This window comes from Macadamia integrifolia, chromosome 13 (genome assembly GCF_013358625.1).
Source record: "Macadamia integrifolia cultivar HAES 741 chromosome 13, SCU_Mint_v3, whole genome shotgun sequence".
In the NCBI taxonomy this organism is placed as follows: domain Eukaryota; kingdom Viridiplantae; phylum Streptophyta; class Magnoliopsida; order Proteales; family Proteaceae; genus Macadamia; species Macadamia integrifolia.
The window spans coordinates 17,242,995-17,260,247 of record NC_056569.1 but is presented as its reverse complement, the minus strand read 5'-3'; the positions used below and the strand labels follow the sequence as shown (position 1 = coordinate 17,260,247).

Sequence of the window (17,253 nt, the reverse complement as noted above, 5' to 3'; positions counted from 1 at the left end):
CAATACCTCTTCAAATCCTTCAAGATCAATACATAAATCATCTATTAAACCTTAGATTCATCATTTCAAAGGGGATTTACAAGATCTCAAGAAACCCTACTCGAATCAAGGGTTTAAGCTTGGGTATGGTGGATGTTCAAAGAATCCAACTTTGCTTACCTCTAACTGTAGATCTAGAGTTGAAGATCACTCTCCCGGCGCCGGAATGGAAAGATCAAGCTTCGACGCCGCTGAAATCCCTCTTTTCTTCCTCTTCCTTCTCTTCCTTTCTTCTTCCCTTTCTTTTCTCTCTCCTCTTTACTCTTCTCACCAACGTACGAGGGTCATAAATGAAAAGAAAATAAAGTCATAAATGCTATATATATAATTCCTAAATAAGTGAACAGTGCACATGGATGGGTCACTTAGGTGGGTGGGTACACCCACCAGTCCGCCCACCTGAGGGCCAAAACTTGGGATTTTGACAGAGTTCGGGCCTCGGCGAACCTCACCCCTGGCATACGATGTAGCATACGTATATACCTTAAAAAACGGCTATAATACCTGCTTTATCCGTACATGGCCTTATGGTAGGTGTATGTACACGGCTTGGGCACTCCCGTCTCTTCTGGAACTGGCTCGGACTTGTCGGGCCAACCGGTGTTTAAGGTCACCCGTGCCATTATAGCCCATAAGGAACCCGCTCTAACTCCCTCTGGTTTGGTTCCTACATGGTTAAATCGGTTCAATCGTGAAATCAGACCGGGTTTAAGAAGCAGGGTATTACATTAGGAGTCTTACTTCCAACCTTAATTGTAAAGTCACTTTTTCCCCTCTCGTTGTGTTTTTCAGGATCTGATGATAGAGAAAATGGTTGGCTTTGGTAGGACGCGTGGTGGTCTGTATCTGCTTGATGATGCCTCGAGTTTAGTCTTTGGTCAAGCTCTTTAGACTAAGGATGTGAATTTGAAACCGAAACCGCAAAATCGTTTAATAAATGACTCAGTTCTGATTTCAAGTTTAAGATCGGTTAGCTGAACAGGCCAGTTCGATTTTAACCGTTTAATCCGTCGGTTTCAAACCGAATTGACACTGTGAAAATTGAACCTTTTACACCATCAAAACCAACCCGTTTACCCCGTATAGCGATTTAATAAAATAAAGGGTTAATTGATGTGTTTTCAGTGCCTCATGCTCTTTTAACTTTAGAACACTAATGATAAATTGTGTTCATTAGAAGCATTGTTTGTATTTCACTTTCTTCTCTTTTGCTTAGTTGTTTGGTTGTTTCAATAACACAGGATGGGTTTAATTTAGGGAACAATTAAAGGCCTACAGAGGCTGTCCAACAGTCTATTCTATAATTTACTCTTATAATGTAGTTATGTAGTTAAATCCTTGCTTGTTCAATGCCTCATTTAATTTGATACATGATTGAAGCGTTTATTAAAAAAAGTAAATTCATTAAGCATGCGAATAAACTAGCAAATTGATTACTAACCATTTAGAAACCATATGGATTAAAACGCGATCAAAACTGGTTAAAATCGTGAAACCAAAACTGTTTATAAACGGTTCCGATTTCAGAAAGTGCAAACGTTTAGTAAATGGTTTGGTTTTGGTTTCAGCCAAATAAATGTGAACCGAACCAAACTGTATCGTATACACCAAAACTGAGCCGATTAACACCCTTACCTTAGACTTCTTCTACGTCACCTCCCATTTTTGAGTTACTGCAGTGGTATCGTCGGTTAGGACATCCTCCTTTGGGAATTTGAGCTAGAGTTTTTCCTTTTAAAAATTATAATTTGAGCAAGTTTTTTTTTGTGAGGCATGTGTATTTGGCTAAACAAACTCAGATCACTTATTCTGCTTCTGGAAATAAAAGTTCCAGTAAGGATTAAAGTATCGGTATCGATTGACCAAAATTAAGATATATATCGAAGGGTATCGTATCGAATCGGAGATATGCTAAAGATACGCACATAAATGTATGGGAAACACTTTTTTAAACACTTTTGGATAAAAAAATTATTAAAAAAATCTATTGATAACATGTATTATGCATAAACACTAAATTGAGGGTATTACACTAAGAATTCAAGGTTTATAGTTGTCCCATAAATGTAAAATCCTTGTTCCCAACCTTGATTCCACTTTAGTAGAGAGAAATATGGCTGACAGCAACTTTAGAATAAAAATCCCTCAAAAAATCATGTTTTTTCTGAAAAATTACCCATCTTGGCCATTATATGACCGTAGTGCACTATATCGGTATATATCGATACTCATCGATACATACCGATCGATATATACCAATACTCACCGATGTGTACTGATCGATATATATCGAAACGTACATTTCAACTTGATTTTATATTTTTTATAGAATATCGGTACATATTGGTGCGTATCGTATTGTATCGATTCAGTGATGTATCGGTGCATATTGGTATGTATCGTAGGATATATATCGATACGAAAGGATTTTAAAAATTTAATGTATCGTATCGGTGTGTATTGTATCAGTCGGCTAAATTTAAGATACGTATCGGAGGGTGTCATATCGGTATCGGAGATACTTTAAACCATGAGTGCCACTCATTTTTCATTGATACATTCTAATATTTGAGGTCCATCCTACTATGTGTCTGTCAATGGTTATCAATGATTTCTAATCAATCGAATGACTTCTCGGGTTCATTCCTTCCGCTCCCCTCTAGATCTTCAGGGCTCCGCTATTTTTCTGGGGTATAATCCTACTCAGAAAGGCTATCGGTGTTTTCATCCTCTCACTTGGTGTTGGTCTATGACTATGGATGTTGTCTTTCACGAACCTGCATCTTACTTAGGGGTGTCAATGGGTCGGGCTGGGCTGGTCTCGATTGGGCCTAGCTATGCTTGACCAGCTGCAAACCCTACACCATGAATGCCTATTTAGGTAAATGGGCCTAGCTATAGTGAGCATGGTACAATTTACAATATGGCCAGTCGATGTCAGGCTATAATCGGGCTGTCATAAATGGGCCTTAATTGGGTATAGACTTGTTTAAGACTAAACGGGCTCTAAATGGGCCTACTCTAAATTTTTTTCTCTTTCATCACTCTGTAGCCAGGAAGGTAGCAGAGAATGGCTTAGAAAGATGGAAAAACAATGATAATGCATGAGAAATCCAAGCCTCGTCTCAGTAAACCCATTATATCTTGCTTCCCTTCCCTTTCCCCTCTCCCCTCACCCCAATACTCAGGCCTTACCAGTAAACACTATGATTCTTAGAGGTCCTATCTAAGTGTTGGTTATTCTTGCTTTATAACATTATACCACTTAAATTAATTACCCTTAACTGATCATTAGTGTATGCATATTGATAGATCACATAACCTTAAAAAAAAAAAAAAAATCATAGATCTAATTATGTTTCACTTGGTAGGTATAGAAACACTCAAGTCATCGTTGAACAATATCATCCCCACAGCCCCAGCCAAGAGCATTTGCTCACCCTTGTCCACCCTTTGCAGTGATACCCCGCATGCACACCTATATCATCCCCTTCACCTTTTACTCTTCAATCTTATTGGTGGCAAAATAGAGATTTCAAGTGGTATTAAAGAGGTCTGGCTAGATCAAGCTTAAAGGAGTCAATTCATGTCGGGCTTATATATGTGTCAGGCCAGTCGGGTGCACATTGGGCTAGGTGGCGGCACCATATACCACCTATTTATAAACGATTCAGGCTAATTGGTCAGGACAGGGTTAGGGCCATAAACATGTCGGGCTTGATGGGGCCTAGAATTGACACCCCTAGTCCTACTACACTACGACACCTGTTCAAGGGGTATCACCTTCTATTATGGATGTGCCACCTTTTGAACTTGCTACTCCAGCTAATGTCCCATTTCAGGGGGAGAGTGACAATCCTACTTCTACTTCAGATCGGCCTCAACCAGAGATGCGTGCTTATAGTCACAAACAACATACTCATACTACTACACATCCAACACCTACCCTACCATGCCAATTGTCTTCTCTTGAGCATGATCTTGTCCCCTTGGACCCAGATAATTCTCCTTTTCTTTCTGTTGATCCGTCTCTAGGGTTGCCTATTGCTGTTCATAAAGGCACTATTCTTATACTTTATATCCTATTGCTTAAATTTTCTTATGACTCAGTTTCTCCTTCCTACTATAGTTTTGTGTCTTCTTTATCCTCTGTTCCTCATACCTGGTATGAATCGAGTGTAGACTCACAATGGTAGGAAGTTATGGTTGAAGAGATTTAGACTCTAAAGAAGAATGGCACATGGGATCTATTGTGTCTTCCCTCGCAAAAGATGACAGTTGGGTGTAAGTGGGTCTTCCCAGTGAAACAGAAGGTTGATGGTATAGTGGATCATTACAAGGACAGACTTGTTATCAAAGGTTTCACTCAGACTTATGGGATTGACTACTAGGAGACATTTGATTCAATTTCTAAAATGAACACAATCCATGTTCTCATCCTGTGCCGGCAACTTAGATTATGATCTTCAATAGCTAGATGTGAAAAATGCCTTCCTTCATGGGGAACTGGAGGAGGAAGTGTATATGGACATTCCCCTAGGTTCATTTGCTCCAAAACCTAAGGGAAGGTATGCAAGCTAAGGCGTGCATTATATGGGCTAAAACAATCTCCTCATACAGGGTTCGAGTGTTTTCACAAAGCAATGGTCGCTATAGGCTACTCTCAAAGTAATACCGACACACTCTGTTCATCAAGAGATTTGGTGGGAAGATTGCTATCTTGATAGTCTATGTAGATGATATTATTGTTACTAGAGATTTCGCAGAGATCTCTAACCTCAAGAGATACTTGGGTGAGGAATTCGAGATCAAAGATCTAGGACAACTTCATTACTTCCTTGACATTGAAGTTTTCAGGTCTTCTCGTGGGATCTACTTATCTCAATGGAAGTATGTGCTTGACTTTCTTTATGAGACAGGCATGTTGGGGTGCAAGCCGACAGATACTCCTATTGAAGTTAATGGTCACCTGAGTAGCAAGGAATGTGATTCTGTAGATAAGGGGAGATATCAAAGATTAATGGGGCGCTTGATTTATCTTTCTCATACACACTCAGATATAGAATTTGTCGTTAGGTTACTTAGTCAGTACATGTATGATCCCTACTCGACACATATAGTAGTTGTGTCGCCTATCTCCATTACATAAAATTTGCCCCAGGGCGTGGCCTCCTTTTTTCTCCTTATGATCATCTTAGGGTGGAGGCCTTCATGGATGCTGATTGGGCAGATTCTCCTGATGACTGGAGGTCTCCCACTAGTTATAGCACCTTTGTTGGTATCAACCTTGTTACATAGCAAACCAAGAAGCAAGCCGTGGTTACCCGTTCAAGTGCTGAAGCAGAGTTCCGTGTTATAGCTTATGGTATTTGTGAGCTCCTATGGCTTCATGAATTTTCACATATTTGGCTATCCCTATCAAGGTTTGAGATCTTGTTTCGTTTTGGTATTTTAATGGCCATGAGCCCACCGAAATACCAAAATTTCGGCGAGATTTTGGTTGAAATTGTGTATTTTTTTCCCGGTTGGCTATTTCGATGGTCAAATGGTGGTATTTTGAGTTGAAACTTGGGGGATAGCCTATTTTAAGGTTAATAAACATGTTAAGAACATAAAAATAAAAATATTAGAACATGATATTGTTTTAGAGTTGTACCTTTGTTTGGCAGGAACCGTCGAACTGTTCTGAAAATTGTATCTACTTCATTGCTAGAACAAGATGTAATATGATAGTAAAACAAATAAATAAAGCATTTAAGCCATAATCATACATACATCAACATTAATTAGCTAATATTTAGAGTATTAGAGTAGTATACTATGCGACTCCCTAATCCACAAGTCCCAACTAAAGTCAAACACTGAGCATGTAACTTACACAACAGTACAAGTGTACAACAATAATCATAATGACTATGTAGTATCTACTATCTACTAGAAAGAACTATGGCGGTTTGACTGGATTCCACGCTTAGTATGAAAGAATCGACTGCATTTTCCTCTGACTATGCCACAAATGCATGCTACGTCATAGTCTGAGAGAATAATCGAACGTAGTCTTCCACAGTAGCTAAAAAGACTGAGTCATCTATATACTGAAGGTAACCTATCCGAGGGTACGTATCACCACCATAGTATGAAGAAGAAGAACCTGCCATTAAGTTGCTGTCAACTGATGGAGCCGACAACATGTACGGGTTGGCTAGGTATAAGAATAAAGTGTCCACAAAGCCACTACCATGTGACTGGGTTTGGGAGCCATAGTAAATACTGTTACTAGGAATGGCTGAACCAGATGTATGCCCCATCCCAGTGAATTGACCATAAGGTCCATGATAATGCGACCAGGTGCTCCCTCCAGTAAATGATGGGACATGCCATTGCCCACTCCCTCTACTCTTGTCACACCTTGCCTCCACTCACTTGAAGACTGGTGACATGGACACGCACACGTGTCCACAATCCATCCAGGATCCATGATGCAGTACTCTAAGTGCATAAAATTATGAAATGTATCTACAAATCACATATATGATAAAAATCAAATGTACACAACTGGTGATGTCTAATTATATTTATCATATTTACGAAAAGAGTTTTCATAATGAAAGTCATAATTATGGTTATGCCACTAGGGCTACCCCAAATATATACACAAAACAATCTAAATAGAGAACACTACTCTCATCCTCAGCGTGCTTTAATAGCACAATCATCCTCATATGTAGTTGGATCTTTGTCCCAAAGTTCACCTCCGTAGACAGTCGGCTCCTCACCCAGAAACTCCGGATGGATTACCTACATCAAATCTAAAAAAGACAACGGGGGTGAGCTTTCGTGAAGCCCAGTGAGGGGTGGACACACACAAACAATCACAACATTCCATAATAATAGAGACAAGTGTATATGCTCAACCACATCAATATTAATGAAATTAGATGAATGCAATGACATGATCTGATTATTAACAAACAATCCTAAATAACAAATTCTAGGTCCAGAGTGTGATCAAACTTGAGAATGCAGTACCGGAATGACCCACAACCTCGATAACCAGAATGACCCACAACCGTAGCCATGCTGCACCCACGAGCATGACCATACACTCTTAGTTCATGGGTAACAAAACCGAAATCTCCCATAACCTCGATAGTTGGAATGGCCCACAATCTCGGACATGCTGCACCCGGGTTATTTTCCTAGCCCAATATAATCTAGCATGATTCATTTCACATCACAATTACAAGTTGATCACACTTGGGAATGTAGTACCAAAATCTCCCACAACCTCAGTAACGGGAATGACCCACAACCTCGGCCATGCTGCACCCACAAGCATGACCACATATGGTCTCCGTTTATGGGCATGTAGTACTGGAATCTCCCACAACCTCGGTAACCGGAATCTCCCACAACCTCTGACGAGCTACACCCTGAGTTATTTTTCCTAGCCCAATGTAATATATCAGGATATGAATCATAATTACAAGGCGATCATGCTCGAGAATGCAGTACCGGAATCTCTCACAACCTTAGTAATCGGAATGGCCCACAACCTCGACCATACTGCACCCACAAGCATGACCACACACGGTCTCAATTTATGGCATGCAATGCCGTCGGAACCAACCGTTGGTCACCTTGCACCCTAGTCTCTATATACACACATACTCACCTTGAGCATGCAATGCCATTGGCACCAACCATTGGCCACCTTGCACCCTAGTCTCCACATACACACACACTCACCCTGCAGTGCCGTTCGGCACCAACCACTGGCCACCCTGCAACCTAGTCTCCACATACACACACTCACCTTGGGCATGCAGTGTCGTAGGCACCCACCACTGGCCACCCTGCATCCCAGTCACATATACATGCACAATCATAATCCACATTCTTATGCCACATCAACACTTTCCACAAGGAACAAGATAATAATATGAAAATTGACATAATTCATCCATATATGCATTATGATACAACAAATCCATGTAAACACATAAAATTCCCTCACCTCGAGTCCTAGGTGATGATGGACAGCCGATGGCCTCGTGCCACGTTATCACATCACCTCTTGGTTCTACTCCTACGATACATAAGATTTTTAAGAAATAGATCACCCTAGACACATGTTTTAACTTTATTTCTTATTTCTCTTTTCTTTGAAATCATTCTCAACTTAGGGTTTTATGACTATAGGGTTAATTTATATGTGGAGGATGTTCACCCACATCAATTAAATTAGATTAAGTGTAATCAATGGGTTAGTTAAGATGGTTTTATATAATGTACCCAAATTTTCAAAAGTTTCAGTCGCGACTAAGCTAAATTAGGGAATTTCAGTTGAGGGTTTATGTGGTGACCACCAATGGCCTATGGGGTCATCCCAATCCACTATACATATATTTAATTTCATTTTTCCCAGCCCAATTTTGGGTTTGAATGGTGGGATGTAGAGGATTTGGGCAAAATCCACAATTTCTAGGGTTTAGTTACCCAAATTGGGGATTTTAAGTGGGAAAATCATGAAGGAGAGTTCATAGACTCAAATTGATCCATCAATTTTGCTAAGATAAGTCTCTTACACTAAACCCCTCTCCCAATTTGTAGTTTTCACAAGTGGGAAGGTGGGTTTTAGTAAATTTCTCCATTTCTAGGTTTTGTGTTGCCCAAATTGGGGTTTAAAATGGGGATTTCATTAGAGAGGGTTCATGGGTTCAAATTGAACCATGGATCTTGCTAAGACAAGTCCCCACCATCAAATCCCCAAATCGATTTATACATTAGGTAAGTGGGTCGGTAGATTCGATTGGGGCGATCTTCATTAGCTTTAATGAAGAGTGAAAATGGAAGGGAGAGAGAGACAACAAACTTAGAAGGTAGAGAGGGAGACGGCTCACCTTAGATGGGTAGGTGCTCCCCTTGCTCCTCTCTTCTTCCTCCTCCCTTGCTCTTCTCCTACTTCTTCTTCTTCTCCTTTCTCCCTTTTCTTGCTTTTAGTTTGGTAGAAATGAAAGGAATGGGCAAAGACTTCAATTTATATAGTCACTTATGTTGCTTAAGGCTTGTTTGGCAATATACTGGGTGTTCATTTATTACCAGATTAATCCGTCATTTGATGCTAACAGGCCCACCTCGGGGTGTCCGAGTACGTTAATCTATACCCCAATATGTTGTCTCAACTATTGGGAGTGGTTTGAGGTGCACGAGTGTGAGGGCCCAGGTCCCATGGCCAAATAACCCAATTTTGGCCAATATATCTCCCTTGAGGTGTTTACCGATGAAGGCCGAATTGGTACCCTTTATGTGAGAATGGATCCTTATATTGAACGGGGCATTCCCAAGGTATTTACAGTGTATGGGCCCCCACCTCTTAGTATATTCTACCATTAAGGCTAGGGAATTTTTTCTTCAATAGCAGAGTATTTATCCTATCCCCTTCAGTGGTTTGTAGCTCTTCCATGTAATAAGCTGGGAAATTCCACAATTATTACTGGTTGTCACTCGGGTTGTATAACCTATGTCCAAAAATTTAAATTAATCTAGGATTTTGGGCACAGGTATAACAACTCTCACTGTTTAGATGACTATCCCCTCCACTTAAACTCATTCCACTAATAGAAGTAGATAGACTATCAATGTCCATACAATCTCGTTGCCCTTCACCGAATGGGCGACGAGGCCCTCTACTGTAACTTGAACTCCTCCCTCCACTTGATGGACGTGCACTATGATCAGAATCTTATGTGGCATACTCAAATTAACTCTCCACAATTGATCGCACCGACTCTGATTGTGGATCGGCCTGCTCATATTACTCTCGAACTCTTCAAATCTATCACCAACACCTCCCCCATCACCACCATCACCATCACCATCACCATCACCATCATCATCGTCATCACCATCATCGTCGCCACCATCATCACCCTCTTCATCACCTCCTCCATCTCCATCTCCATCTCCATCACCATCACCATCACCATCACCATCACCATCACCATCACCATCACCATCATCACCATCACCATCACCATGTGTTTGTGTATGTGGCTGTGTCTGAGTCTGGGTGTGGATACGAACACCTGATGAAATGGACCAATCCTCTTCGTCGTCATCATCATCATCATCCCTACTAGGTGCAGGCTCGAATGGTCGAGGGGTTTGTGAATGTATCCTTCCATCTGTAGCCATGTAATCGTCAATGTTGATCACCATCTCTCGCACTAGATATGGGTCCGGCCTACCTCCTGGCTGATCCATCAATGGCTCGCCTCTATCCCTCACCCAATCCACTAGAGGATCCTCATCATCTGATTCGATCTGAAAAATATCAGCCAGCTCAATCTGGCCCCTATCATTATCCTGACCCATGCATATGTGATGCATCCTCAGTCTCATATTATAATGCACATACACTAAGTCATTCAGACGTTGTGAACCCAATTGATTTTGCCTCATCGAATGGATGAGTGAAAATGTACTCTAATTTCTCTCACAACTAGATGCATAATGTCTATGAGAGTACTTTGATGGTAATATTCCTCAATTCTGAAGACGAACCCCCATACAAAACCCACCATTCAGCTGCATTATAAGTTACAACAAGGGTACATGTTACACCCGTGCCCAAAATTCTGACAAAATTTAGAATTTTGGACATAGGTAATGCAACCCGAGTGACAACCACTAGTAACTTGTAGATTTGCCCGAGCTTTAATAGTAAAATGCACCAAGGGGTGGGACTCACATACTAGAAACACCTGAGAAAGGGCTCGTTCAACTTAAATATCCATTTCCACACAAAGGGACCAATTCAACTTTCATCGGTGAAATCCTCTAGTGAGTTATACCGGTCAAAACCGGGTTATCTGGCCATGGGGTCGGGCCCTCGCACTCGTGCACCTCAAACCACTCCCAATAGTTGGGATAATATATTGGGGAATAGATTAATGTATCTGAACACCTCGAGATGGGCCCGTTAGTGTCAAATGACGAATTAACCTGGTAATGAGTGAAAACCCATTTTTTCTCCCATTCAACCCTTAGTTAACTTAAGTGACTATATATAGGGACTCTTTCCTATTTCTTTCGTTCCTACCAAGTTAAAAGCAAGAGAAGAGGGAAAGGAGAAGAAGAAGAAGAAAGGGAAGAGCAAAGGAGGAGGAAGAAATGGGGAGCAAAGGGAGCATGTACCCATTTAAGGTAAACCGTCTCTCTCTCGACCTTCTAGGATGTTTTCTCTCTCTCTCTCTCTCTCTCTTCCATTTCAACTCTTTCTTAAGCTAGGTAAGAGAAACCCCAACTGATTCTCACCTCCCCACTCACTAAAACTACTAATTGGGAGGGGGATTTGATGTTGGGGACTTGATTTAGCAAGATCAATGGTTCTATTTGAACCAATGAGCTTTCTTTTAGGAAATCCTTGCTTAAAATCCCAATTTGGGCAACACAAAACCTAGAAATAAGGAAATTTCCTAGAACCCTCCTTTCCACTTGTCAAGGCTACAAATTGGGAGAGGGGTTTAGTGTAGGAGACTTATCCTAGCAAGATTGAAGGATCAATTTGAGTCCATGAACCCTCCCTAGTGAAATCCCTAATTTGGGTAACTAAACCCTAGAAATGGTGGGTTTTGCCCAAACCCTCTATACCCCACCATTCAAACCCAAAATTAGGTTAGGGAAAATGAAATTAAATACATGTATAGTGGATTGGGATGACCACATAAGCCATTGGTGGTCACCACATACACCCTCAATCAAAATCCCCAAATTTAGCTTAGTCGTGACTTCAACTTTGGGAAATTGGATGCATTGTGTAAACTCATCTTAACCTACCCATTAATTACATTTAATCTAAGTTAATTGAGGTGGGTGAATATCCCCACATATAAATTAACCCTATATTTATAAAAACCCCCAAATTGAGAACAATTTCAAAGAAAGGTAAAATAGAAAATGAAGCTAGAACATGTGCCTAGGGTCTCATTTATCTATGGATGATTTATTTCTTAAAAATCTTATGTATTCTAGGAGTAGAACCAAGAAGTGACGTGACAACACGGTACGAGGTCATCGGTTACCCATCATCACCTAGGACTCGAGGTGAGGGGATTTTGTAGGCTTTTATGAAATGTTTGCATCATATCGCATATATGGGTGAATCATATCATTTTGCATATTATTAGCTTGTTCCTTGTGGAAAGTGTTGATGTGGCATGAGAATTTGGACTATGGTTGTGCATGTGTGTGTATGTATGACGGGTGCAGGGTGGCCAACGGTTGGTATCGGCGGCACTGCATGCCCATGGTGATGTGTGTGTGTGTGTGTGTGGAGACTGGGGTGCAGGGTGGCCAAAGATGGGTGTCAACGGCACTCCATACCGAGGGTGTGTGTGATTGTAATATGTTGTGGCATATTAGAATGCATTGGGCTAGGATAACCACCCTGGTGCTACGACCCTTGCCAATATGGGTTTATATATTGGCTATGTTGTAATCCGACAATCACTGAGAAGGGGGTGAATCAGTGAGTCCAATTCCGATCCTCAAAAACCTGTCTGATGTCTGGCCAAGAAAAACCTGATATACCTGTCCAACCGATTGCCTGGGATGACTGGAAACTTGTACTGACAAGTTTGGTGCTCACACCTTCTCTCTCCTTGGCTTCTTGCTCTTCAAAGCAACACTTCAACCACCTCTTTTACCTCCTTTAATGGCCTAAGAACATTTATCATCAAGAATGTATGTTCATTCAAGGACCAACAAAGAGGGGGAAGCTTTTCCTATCAAAACCGTAGCCTTCTTTCACTTAAAACCCATTTTTATTGCTTCCATGGTGTAGGGCTTGAAAAAACGAAGAATCTGCAACTTGGTTCACCCAAATCCGACTTAAAATGAGGGAGATATGACCTTTTGAAGTTGGAGCAATGAGATAGCCTGAAATGGAATCTTCATAGGGGTGGCGTAGGCTACACCGGCGGTGCGCGCAACAGGGGCGAAATCTGACCGTAGATCTCATATAAAAGATCTTATAATCCAAGCCGGTCCGATTAAACCAACGGACAACAGATCCAAACCGTTAGATTTGAATCTCGATGACGTCATCATGACGTAGGCGCTGACATCGTCAGAAGTGTTGTCGATCTATGATTGGTTGCTTTTTCGGATTTTAAGGGAGCTTGTCTCCCACTCACAAAAGTGAAAATGCATATTGACGTTGGATCCGAATCTTCCATGATGGCTTTAATCAGATTTCATGAGATCATTAAGATCGGAATCCTTTTTATATCTTCTATACACGCGCGAAACACAATAACATACTTTGATAAGGTGTAGCGCCAGTGCATCAAGAATTATGCACCTAACCAATCAAATCCTACGCGCAAGCATCTATCTCGTCCATATCACACCAAAATCTCAGCAGCCTTTGGATGGGCATCAAGCCTACGTGGTCGAATCTTGACCATCCATTTCACTTCCCTTTACTCCTCTTTATTACAATCAAGCCCTTGCCTCCAAATGTTTCAGTGCTTAAAGACCCCTTGCAACTCAGACCTTCAAAATTTTTAAATTACATAAAAACCCTTCAAATTTCAAAAATAAATTCCAAAAAATCCACCCAACACCGAGAGCAACTGATGGTTTTTCGGTTTGGATTTTCGAACCGACTTTACGAAAACACTTATAACTTTTTCATACGATATCCGATCGATATGAAACGAAGTGCGTTGGAATTTTAACTAGATGCTCTACGACTTTTCAGAAGACTCAATCATCTGAATCATCAATGTAAAAAGACCAAAATGCCCCTACACCTTTCCAATGATGTATCTTTCTCATACGGAATCGGAATGCGATGAAATATGAACCATTGGAAATATTGTATTTTTGTCGTATTGTTACATGTAGAACACTTCCTTTAAAAAATTCATCTTAAATGCTGAAACTGCCCTTGACTGCTACAAATGTCGTAACTTCTTCATACGGTATCGGAATGTGACGAAATGAAATGCACTGGACTAGGTAAATTACAATCTATCTTTTTCATGAAGAATCGATCTTCCAAAAATGTCATTTTCACTGCCGAAAATGCCCTCGATCATAAATAGGCCAATTTTACCAGTTTTGACCCAGAAACCCGCACCACCTATTAATGATGTATTAAACCACTTCATGCATACCAAGCTGCTCTGTTATCTCATCGGTGACACTGGATACTACCATGTCATCATTTTCATTCACATCACCCAAACTGGCTACATCATCACCGCCACGTGGCCAAGTTGCCAACAAGGACAACCATAAAACAACAGGCTAATCCTTTCGTCCGAAGGTCCGAGATTGGGGACAATTTCAGGTGACTGAGGTGCATAGATGTCAGCGTCGTGACAAACCCTCACACGATGTTGGATTCGGTGATGGGTATACCCTACATGCGATGTTGGATTCGATGTAGTGGTATTATGGGAGGGTTATTAATAGGGGTTTGTCAGGTAACGATGTGGTTCTGAAACCGACATGCTCCTAACTCGCAACTAGCTTGTATCCTTTGGGACTGATAACGTACATTCATAACTAGGGATACCACCTATGTTGCAGTAGCACTTATACCCCTTTGGACTTAGAGATTGTTGCTTAGAATTGTTTGATAATAATTGAGTCATGTCATTGCATTTATATTGTTGTGGTTGGGCATGAATATTTATATTATTGTATATCTTAGATTGTCATGATTGCTTGTGTGTGTTATCCCTCACTGGGCTTCGTGGAAGCTTACTCCCGTTGTTGCCCCATTTTTAGATGTGGATTCAGGTAACCATTTAGAGATTGTGGTTGAGGAGTCGGCCCTCTATGGAGGTGACCTCTGGGACAAGGAACTGGTCATGCACGAGGACGGCTATGTATGTGATGATTGTGCTTTCGGAGCACACTGAGGATGAGAGTATCTTCACTTTTTATTTTGTTTATATATCAGATGTAGCCCTAGGGACACAACAGTAATTAACTTTTCGCTGCGAAAATATTTTTTTAATTATGATAAATATTATTGGACTCCACCAATTATGTATATTTGACTCTTATTATTGTCTCATGATCATAGAATCATTTCATAATTTATGCACTTAAAGTACTGCATCGTGGATTCTGGATGGATTATGAACACGTGTGTGTGTCCATGTCACTAGCCTTCAGGTAAGTGGAGGCGGGGTGTGACAGTACAAGATTATTTATGTTCCAAAACACTTAACACTTATATAAGTAACATACTAAAATTTGGATTTCATACTAAAATCAGTATTCGTACGACCCGCATATGCGGCAGGAGCCCCGAAGCTGCCTAATGCATCCCTGAATTCTTTCGTCTATAACAAATTTACAAATAGGACCCTAGTTAACAACCATTGTACTGAAATTTAGATTCTTATAGTATAATAGTAATAGTAGTACAAAACTAACCTCAGTATTGGCTTTGGTTTGTAGATCGGGGTTTAATTGTAATTTGGCAACCACATGCTTTACTATTTCTAGAAGATCCATATCCAATGCAAGTCTCTTGCTGTACTGATACCTAGGGTTTAAATAGTATGATGAAATGTGACAAAACATATTATTGTCAATGTGAACATTAATGCATTTTTATATCATACAAAATAATGTCTTCATCTTTGCTTACTAGCCCTATGCAATGGATGCAAAAATTGGCGCTCCCAACAGCCTTCTATTATTTCCACAAATTATTTCCTATTTCCACATGGGTTGACAGGATAGACATTTTCCTTCATCATTGTAATAGCAGCCCATAGGCTTGGCAAGGTGGGTTTGAAAGCAGAATCCACCAACTTCAACAAGCTAACAATTGGTGCCAAGATTTTAACCACTTTACCCAATTGTGTCCAAAACTCCTCTGATGAAATGGTTGCCTGTGCCTCCCTACCACTAGTTGATCCTAATTCCCTCCAATCAAACCACTCGTTAGATGTAAACATGGATCGAAGACCAATTTTCTTGGATTCAAAACTTTGCAGTACAATATAGTTGGTAGCAAATCTTGTGAGACCGGGCCTGACCAAGTCACTCCCGCACTTCTCCCTCAATAGGTTCAATGAAAACCCATGATTATAGGCAAATGTGCTCACTTGCCTAGCCCTTTCAACCACATTCTGCATAATTTTAAGTTTTCCCATGTCCTTCAACATTAGGTCAATGCAGTGTGCTGCATAAGGAGTCAAAAAGAGTTGGAATCTAGGGTTGTTCATCATTTTAATTCCAACCTTTTTGTAGTTACTTTCATTGTCAGTCACAATCAGAACAACATTTTGTATCCCAACTTCTTCCACAACACCCTTCAAAAGTTTGTAAATATATTTTGCATCATTTGTTTCCATGGATGCATCAATAGACTTCAAGAAAATGGTTCTACCATCACAATAAACCATAAAATTGATGGACTTTCTCGTGGACCCTGTCCAACCATCACACATTATGGTTACCCCATAGCTCTTCCACATAACTTTTAACTCATCAATATACATTTTCAAGTTTGTCTTCTCCTTAAGCAAATATACATTCATCACCTCATATGCAGTCATCCCCTTTATCCTTGGATTGGCCTTAGCCACAACATCAAACATCGACTAGTAATAGGGACCTATGGTGGTGTTTGCTGGGATATATAAAATAACATCCACTTAGACATTGCCTCCCCAACATAAGCCTTCAAGTCTCTCCACATCCCCTTTATCTTACGCTGCTTACTACCCTTTTTCTTGTATGCACGGGGATCTTGTTGTAGCACGGGGTTCACACCGAGGTGGAACCACTGGAGATGAAGATGGTGGTGGGGCTACCCTTGTACTCTATGATCTTCTGAAGGGCAAAGGGATCTGTGAAGATCCACTACCTCCAGCTCTAGATGGATCGACTCCTCCATGTCTATGTCTTTTCGTCTCCTCATGAAGACTCTGTCGGCTCAATGCTTGCACCTGCCACCATTGCCTAGCCTCTTGCTCAGCTTCTATGTCATCAGGCACATACACCGGGTCATCGCTGTCATCATCACTATCATTATATCGATGCACAGGAGCATGTAGTGCCTCTTCAAATTCTATCCTCGTCATCTCCTTTGTCGCTTTTCTCTTATTTCCCCTTCATGTCTTCAGTTATAGCCTTGGCAATATGATTAGGCACTTCTCTGCATCTAGCCACATA

The 17,253-nt window shown here is 40.8% G+C and overlaps 1 protein-coding gene and 2 long non-coding RNA genes across 3 annotated transcripts in view; 1 reads left to right on the top strand and 2 right to left on the bottom strand.

Annotated features, from left to right (window-relative positions):
• The window catches only part of LOC122059339, a 13,512-nt gene extending 6,662 nt beyond the window's left edge, over window positions 1-6,850 (bottom strand). The window contains exon 1 of the long non-coding RNA XR_006134025.1: window positions 6,722-6,850. This is a non-coding gene — a long non-coding RNA (uncharacterized LOC122059339). The remainder of the gene's footprint in view (window positions 1-6,721) is intronic.
• A 4,305-nt stretch (window positions 6,851-11,155) lies between these two features.
• LOC122059483 lies at window positions 11,156-15,101 on the top strand. Its single transcript, XR_006134064.1, has 3 exons — window positions 11,156-11,247; window positions 12,076-12,147; window positions 14,845-15,101. It is a non-coding gene; the product is annotated as an uncharacterized LOC122059483 (long non-coding RNA).
• A 678-nt stretch (window positions 15,102-15,779) lies between these two features.
• LOC122059052 lies at window positions 15,780-16,676 on the bottom strand. Its single transcript, XM_042621756.1, has one exon. It carries the CDS (start codon window positions 16,674-16,676, stop codon window positions 15,780-15,782), a length of 897 nt encoding a protein of 298 aa, XP_042477690.1.
• Between the last annotated feature and the right edge of the window lie 577 nt (window positions 16,677-17,253).

Bases quoted from the DNA above. Each gene is read 5' to 3' on its own strand.
- LOC122059052 (XM_042621756.1), bottom strand. From the start codon at position 16,676: ATGTTTGATGTTGTGGCTAAGGCCAATCCAAGGATAAAGGGGATGACT.